The sequence below is a fragment of the Bufo bufo genome, chromosome 7, assembly GCF_905171765.1.
Source record: "Bufo bufo chromosome 7, aBufBuf1.1, whole genome shotgun sequence".
In the NCBI taxonomy this organism is placed as follows: Eukaryota; Metazoa; Chordata; class Amphibia; order Anura; family Bufonidae; genus Bufo; species Bufo bufo.
This window is the reverse complement of record NC_053395.1, coordinates 49,609,416-49,617,485: the sequence shown is the minus strand read 5'-3', so window position 1 is coordinate 49,617,485 and position 8,070 is coordinate 49,609,416. Positions and strand designations below refer to the sequence as shown.

Here is an 8,070-nt window from a genome sequence, read left to right as displayed (position 1 = left end):
CCTTGTCCGTAATGCAGAACGGACATACAGAAACTAAACGCACACAGAGTAACTTCCGTTTTTTTTGCAGACACTGAAATGAATGGTTCCGCATACGGTCTGAAAAAAAAAAAACGGACATGGAAAGAAAATACGTTTGTGTGCATGAGCCCTTAGGAAGATGCTGGCCTCTTCAAGACGCTGATCGGCAGGGGTGCTGGGAGTCGGACCTCCACCGATATCATATTGATGACCTATCCTGAGGATAGGCCATCAATATATTACTTCTGGAAAATCCCTTTAAGAAAATTTAAGATTGTCATGAAAATCATGCGGCTCTTCTCTCTGTATTGCTTTAGATCAGGGATCAGCAACCTTCGGCAACTACAACTCCCAGCATGCACACAGCTGGAGTGCCGGAGGTTGCTGACCTCTGCTTTGCATCAATTTAAGCCTACCAAAAGACATACAAAGGTTCTGTGAGAAGAGTCGCCATTGGAAAAAGCACCCTAACCAGCCTGTCTATTCTGGTAGAAGTCACTTTGTTACTATTGTATGGAGACAAAGGGACCGCACACATAATGGATAATGCAAAATCCATCAAGCATTTAGTCACCGCAATGACACGACGCAACGCCTCGTACACAGAAGTCTTTTTTTAGGGCTCATGCACACAAACGTATTTTCTTTCCGCTTCCGTTTTTTTTTTGTGGACCATATGCGGAACCATTCACTTCAATGGGTCCGCAAAAACAACGGAAGTTACTCCGTGTGCATTTCGTTTCCGTATTTCCGTTCTGCAAAAAAGTAGTGCATGTCCTATTATTGTCCACAAATCACGGTCCGAGCCACCATTCAAGTCAATGGGTCCGCAAAAAATACGGAACACGTCCGTATGTCATCCGTGTTTTGCGGATCCATACTGTAGGAAAGCTATGCCCAGCCCCCATATTGCTCATGTGTTTGGTGATTAATAAGTTACTGTTTCCGATCTGCAAAAAAAACGGATCAAATACGGAAACCATACGGATATGTTTTGTGCAATAACGGAACGGAAGAGAACTTAAATCAGAGGGGAAAAAAACTCGGATACGGAACAGATCCATAAAAAACGGACCGCAAAACAACAACGGTCGTGTGCATGAGAGGGTCCATTCACACGTCTGTAAGTATTTTGTGGACTCACGGATCCGCAAAACACAGACACTGGCAATGTGCGTTCCGCATTTTGCGGACGGCACATCGCCGGCACTTAATAAAAAATGCCTATTGCGGACAAGAATAGGACATGTTCTATTTTTTTCGGGAACGGAATTGCGGACCCGGAATTGGCAGGTCGGCAATTCCGGATCCGGCCAGCACATCGTGCGGCCCCATAGAAATGAATGGGTCCGCAATTCCGTTCCGCAAAATGCGGAACAGAATTGCGGACGTGTGAATGGTGCTGAGAAGAAGATAAGGACCAGGACCAGAGTCAGAGAGTCGCCACCATGTGCTACATAAATTCTACACCGATTCTGCATTATCCACTTTGCCTCTATGACATAGAATAGGATGGTGACCTGTGACACTGAGCACCATGGGGACCTGCAACCATCCAGGACAACACCCCTGATGCGAGAGCGCTGCTGTTGAATGGAATACATTAGGTCACTTGCAGTCGTACAGTCCCTACAGACCCAATGCAAGGACTGCAAAAACATCTATTCCAGTACTTACACACATTATAATTGGGTAGTCATAAAAGACATACAGTACCGGTATTCTGGACTCTCAAAGCAAAAAAAAATAAAACAAAAAATTGCTGCAGTAATACTGAAAGGCTGACTCAAAATGAAAAAAATAAATAAAAAAACAAGATACAAAGTATAACAAGTGTGCAAATACTGAGATTAGTTTCTTTGGCATGAAGCAAAATGATGTAATAGCACAAGTATGCACAAGGATTTCGCTAAATTGAGGCGCCTCACACCATTACGAATACATTTTCTGCATTGCCTAGAATTTGCCAAATGAACCCTGCTAAGATTCCCAATGCCACATGGGTGCAATAAAGCCCTATGTCATTGTATCACCACTCAGAGAGTTGTGTGTTTGCACCTTAATGCTTCCCTGATAAAGTTCCTCGGAGGGGAACTCATGCGAAGTATCCGAGGCATTTGAACCCACAAGTTAAGTAGCTGGAAACAGGCCCGGTCCAACAACTCGGGCCCGTAACCCTCCAGCAGGTTTACAGGCTGGGCTTCCTTGAACATTTTTGGCAACGTGATGAAATTAGGAAGGGTGCTGTTACCTAGGAAGAAATGCATAAGTGCCTCCTTTTGCAAACATTCCTTCCAGAACATGAAAATGTCGGCTATCCTCTCCATGAGGAGTGAGTCATCCCACTTTTCGAAAGGAATCTGAAGCAAAAGGTAGAAAAGTGTCGTTTTCAAGTTGTAGGAGCAGAAGATGGATCTCCACTGACAGGTGAAGGAAGGCTGGAAGGTCTTGCTGCTCAGGTCCCTCAGGCTCTTCATAATCTGTAGGCACTTCAGGTGACACGAGTTGGAAGGGGCCTGGTCCTTGAACCAGGTCAGGTACTTCTGCTCATATTTTGAAAAGTTTATCCCCCAATATGGATCCAGATTTAAGTTGTCCTGGTGGGACGAACTGCCCCAAGGTTGGGCAGTGACGTACACAGAGTCCCCCAGATGAAAGGCAGGGATAAGTCGTACGGACATGGAGATGTGGCAGCAGACATAATCAGACCTGGGGAGAATTTTCAAAATGAGTTTATTGTCGCACACCGTAAGCGTAATGTGACATCTCTCCTCAAACTGATACCTGATGACATTGAGACACCTTTGGATCTTCCAATGGAACCACTTGAGGATGAGGCTGGCGGACAGCTGGTGTCGGCGGTCTACCTCCAGGCAAAAGCAATCGTTGAACTGCTTAAACGTTTTAACCCACTCAGACTTTTTGGGCGCCGCCACCCCACATAGTACAGACCCACCAAGCATGGGCATGAACTCTTTTTTACCAACCTGTGCAAAAACAGGCTCCAGCTTCAGACTCTGTGGCATTTTTAGAGGCACCAAGATGTCAAAGCAGTCCGGGCTGTTGATCTTATGTTGCTCATAGGCACTTCCAATCTGTAGGTAGTCCCCTCTGAAGATGACGCCGCCATCATGCTGCTTGGCTTTGCCCACTTTGATGAGCTCGCCCACTATCTGGCTGACATGTGCTTTGCTGTGGCCAAGAACATGTGGAGAAAGCTTGATGTGCTGTTCATAGAAGGTTTCCAGGAGATTCCTCCTGAGCTGCTGCTGCTGACGATGATGGAAATTTAGGTGGTGATTCTTGGGTTGGGGGTAGTTGCAGAATCTGAAGACCACATAGCACACCAGGATCACCAAGCCCAACTTGAAGAGAAGTTGCAAACTGCTGAGGGATTGCTCCTGACAACCCCCATCATCCTCATGACTGCTTCTTCTGAGGGCAAGGAACATGCAGCAGACGCCTGTCAACAAGATGATCACCAGCAGCCAGAACACCTTAAGATTTAGTGAATAGGCTGTCATCCTGCCGAGGAGAAGGAGGAGGTGGAGGTCATCCTATCATCTGCTGGGGCACATCTCCCACAACTTCCAGATTCCTGCAGTCTTCTTCTCCCGGCTTCTTCTGGGGCTCTGACCGTTATTCAGAAACTTCCTCTTCCGAGAAGGGACTGGTGGGAGGATGCCTGCTCCTACTTTCTGTGAGCTCATCAGGAAATGCCAGTGTGCACGGGTACCAGAGGGGCACTGCCGCACTGACCTCCGAGCAGTGCCACGCTGCACTACTGGAGCAGGCATTAACCCCTCAGGAGCCGGCCAGACCTCACCACTTCCTGCTCAGCTCTACTGAGGAGTGCTGCTGCTGAGTCTTCTTAAAGGAACAGGATGTTTGTGGCTGGAGTTGAAGCCAAAATGCAGATACTTCTTCAGTCCTTAAAAAAAAATGATTCCCCCCCCTTTCCTTGCAAAAGATATTTGTACTGTAAATACCCTCCTCTATTTCCAGCCCTGGAGACCTTCAGCTGTGTTTACTGGAAAGTTAACTCTTGGCGAATAACTTCTGCAATTCTTCCAGTTTGAAGCTGCTAGGCAATGGCTTAACTGGCAGCTCCCTAACGCCATGGCTTCTTTGTGCTTGGAATTACTGAGACGGGAGACTGTTCCGGGCTTTTAATATCCTCAGGATAGGTCATCAGTATCACATCAGCGGGGGTCCGACACCGGGCACCCCCACCGATCAACTGTAAGAAGGGAAGGCGCGCGCCGTGTAAACATGCCGTCTCCCGTCTCTTTTCCTGCTCGCTGCTGCTGTGTCTATGGCGAAACAGGAGACGGCACGCGTGCACTGCACGCGCCTTCCCTTCATACAGCCGAGTGCTGGGTGTCGGACCCCCGCCGATCTGATATTGATGAGCTGTCCTGAGGATAGGTTATCAATATTAAAATCCCAGAGAACCCTTTTAACCCCTTCCTGATGCAGCGACTCTCCGTTTTTGTTTTTCTGAAGCCTCAACATTTTTTATTTTTCCGCCTGGGCTTGTTTTTTTTGCCGGACAAGTTGTACTTTCTGATGGCAACTTTTAAATATTGCAGACGATGTAGTGGGTAGCTGGGAAAAAAAATTCAACTAGGGTGGAATAGTGGCTGTGTGCATCCCTCACTTTTTCTCGGCCCCCTAATGTAGAAATGCTTTTTTTTTTACCACAAAATGGACAAGAATAGGACATGTTCTATAACTTGCAGCATAGATGCGGACAGCAGATGACATCCTGTGGCTACAAGGCTCAATTCCGATGGTCGCATATTAGAGTATTTATTTGCAACCCCTGGTTCTATTAGATCACCAAAAGAGGCTTCCAAAAGGACTGGAAACCCCTTTAGTGTAATTGTCGATGAAGTGTCAGGGAACATGGATGTACCGTATGTAAGGCTCTGTTCACATCTGTTTTTGACTTACATTATAAGTATAGTCTACATCAGGAGTAATCCCCAAGTAGACCTTTGATGCCCGCAAAACAGCTTCTTGTAAGCTAACTCACACGACTAGGGCTCGTGCATACGAATGTGTGCGCCCCGTGCTGCGGAATGCAAATAGCGGTCCACAATGCACGGGCACCGGCCGTGTGGCTGCCATTTGCGGATGGGTCCGCGATCCGCAAGATTCAGTCTGCACCACAGAAAATATAACATTCAAGTGATACGGAGTGCACACGGCCAGTGCCTGTATATTGCGGGCCCGCGAGCCGCAATACAGGCAGGGGCCACACACGTTCATGCCCTTCGGCCCTTGGATGGTTTGTCTGTCTTTTAAGGGGAAATAACATGACACTGACGTTAGTATGTTTGGACCATTTGCCCTTGATTTTGGATGTGTGTAGATGTAGAATCCCCCCCTCCCCAGTTCAATGCCTTGAATTATTAGTGGCAGGGGCATAACTTGAAACCTTTGGGTCCCCATTGCAAATTCTGTACACTGTCTCCTTCCGCCATGTGCCATTTACAATACTGGTGTCTTCTAATGTGGCAGAAAGGCCTTCGGGTCCCGTAAAGCACCAGAGCCCATGTGTGACAGGTACTTCTGCGCCCTCAATAGCTTCAGCCCACATGAGTGGCTTTCTTGGCCTTTGAAGGCTCTGTTCACACCTGCATTGGAGCCTCCATTGCAGATTCTGTCATATTTGCAAAAAAAAAACTCCCAGCGTGCAGCGCTCTGTTTTGTCTGCATCATAATGGAACCTGATGGACTCCTTCACATGTCGGGGAATCACAGACGTGTGCTGTCCATGGTCACCACGGACCACTCACGTATCCATGGACTTTAATGTGTGTACTCACACATCAGTGGTTTTTCGCAGTCCGTGCTGACACCACAGATGCTTGCCCTTTTTTTGTCCGTGATTATGGATTCCTTGCGCACATTATAGTCTATGGGTAAGTGAAAACCATGGACACAACACAGACGCCATTCATGTTTGGTCCGTGGTTTTCACAGACCATTGGTAGGAGAAGCTCTGCAACTCATTTTCGGCCTACCAGTGTCTGTGGAATACGGATGACACACAGCGGGAAAAAGACGGACGCACAGACCACACATGGATCCTTCATAGTGGCATAACTAGAACCAACTATAAACCCACAGCAAATTTTTGAACAGCCCCCTCCTCCCATCCTAACCTCACTTTTGGTCAAGATAGATCTATCCGACCAGGTCCGGCATGTGTTTCCTACACGTATATACTGTAAGTTATGTGGCGGTATGTACAGTCACTGACATACTATATTGTATAATACTGTTGAGGGGACCTGACGATGACGTCTCCTCCAGGACGGGCCCCTTCTGAGTTCCACTATAGCTACACCTCTGCCACGGACCATCTTGTCACGGACACGGACGTGTGAAAAAGGCCTCAGTCAGGGGGTTTATTGAGTTGGTGACAAATCCTTCACAGCTTGAATTCTGTTTTTCTGCTCCTATGATGGAACCTGCACAAAAGACGAATTTCCTGACGTCCATGTGGACTGAGCCTAACGTTAGCCATACACATTCGATTCATGTCGGCAGAACCGCCAATTTCAGTGGAATCTAACAACCATCTAAGGCTACTTTCACACTAGCGTTTCTATTCAATGGGGACAAAACGTAACGAAATGCTCCATAATGCATTCCGTTCCGTTTGGTTGCATTCTCGTACCGGAGAGCAGCGTGCTGCGGTTTTCTTTCCGTCATGGGATGTGGAGCAAGACGGTTACGTCATGACCCACAATGCAAGTCAATGGGGACGGATCCGTTTTAACTAGAAAACGGATCCGTCCCCCATTGACTTTCAAAGGAGTTCATGACGGATCCGTCATGGCAATGTTAAAGATAATACAATCGGGTCCGTTCATAACGGATCCAGCATAATCGCTAGCGTGAATGTAGCCTAATGTGCATGGGGGCCTCACAACTTTTCCGAGGCAGTGGAGGATATCCACTGCCCGATCCTTTTGCTCCCAGGAAGTGTCTGCTAGCGATTTTCTCTCCTCTCCCCATTCTCTACATGTGCATGCTCAGCCAAGTCATGCATGTGTATAGATGTCGGCTGAAGAAGCGTTTTCATGTTTATGGCCATTTACAGAGAGCGCAGACAATACCTACAGTATTTGGAGGCCTCTCCCCGTTACCCCCAATGTGTGAGCTGGGATAAATGACTGTTGTCACAGATTAAGGCCTCTTTCACACTACCGTATGGCTATTTCAGTGTTTTGCGGTCCGTTTTTCACCGATCCGTTGTTTCGTTCTTCCGTATGGCATATACAGTGTACAGTAATTACATAGAAAAAAATTGGTCTGGGCATAGCATTTTCAATAGATGGTTCAGAAACAACGTAACAGACACGGAAAACATACGGATGCATTTCCGTATGTGTTCCGTTTTATTTTGCGGACCCATTGACTTGAATGGAGCCACGAAACGTGATTTGCGGGCAATAATAGGACATGTTCTATCTTTCAACTGAACGGAAATACGGAAACGGAATGCATACGGAGTACATTCAGTTTTTTTTGCGGAACCATTAAAATGAATAGTTCCGTATACGGAACAGAAAAAACGGATAAAAAAAAAACGGTAGTGTGAAAGAGGCCTAATATTGCCAGCCTGCCGCTGATGCGGACATAGCTGTGATAAGGCTAGTCACAACAGATAGCCCTGCTGCATTCTGCCAGCTCATGGATAAGGAGGCCAGTCACTAAAAGTCAAAAGTCATTTGTTTCTTGTAAATACAAAGTCAGCTTTTTATTGCGTAGCCATTGTTTAATGGGCATCTAGCATGCAAGTGACTTTTCTCCATCTGTTTGACTTGATGAACCAGTCCAACTGGTCCGTTCTGCTCCTTGCACCCAAAACAGTGATCAACTAAACTTACAATTGCCTCATTTGCACTAAACTATTGGCAAAAGGCCATCCCCAAGTACCGATATTGCAGTTCATTTAAAGGGGTTATCCAACAATTAAAGGGGTTGTGCAAAATCTATAATGCCTCCCCATACGCCCGGGCCCCTCACAGA

At 46.8% G+C, this 8,070-nt stretch overlaps 1 protein-coding gene across 1 annotated transcript; it reads right to left on the bottom strand.

Moving 5' to 3' along the window:
• Positions 1 to 1,319: 1,319 nt before the first annotated feature.
• ITPRIPL2 (ITPRIP like 2) lies at positions 1,320 to 3,997 on the bottom strand. The gene has a single exon (XM_040440836.1). It carries the CDS (start codon positions 3,543 to 3,545, stop codon positions 2,058 to 2,060), a length of 1,488 nt encoding a protein of 495 aa, XP_040296770.1. The 5' UTR covers positions 3,546 to 3,997; the 3' UTR covers positions 1,320 to 2,057.
• Positions 3,998 to 8,070: the final 4,073 nt, after the last annotated feature.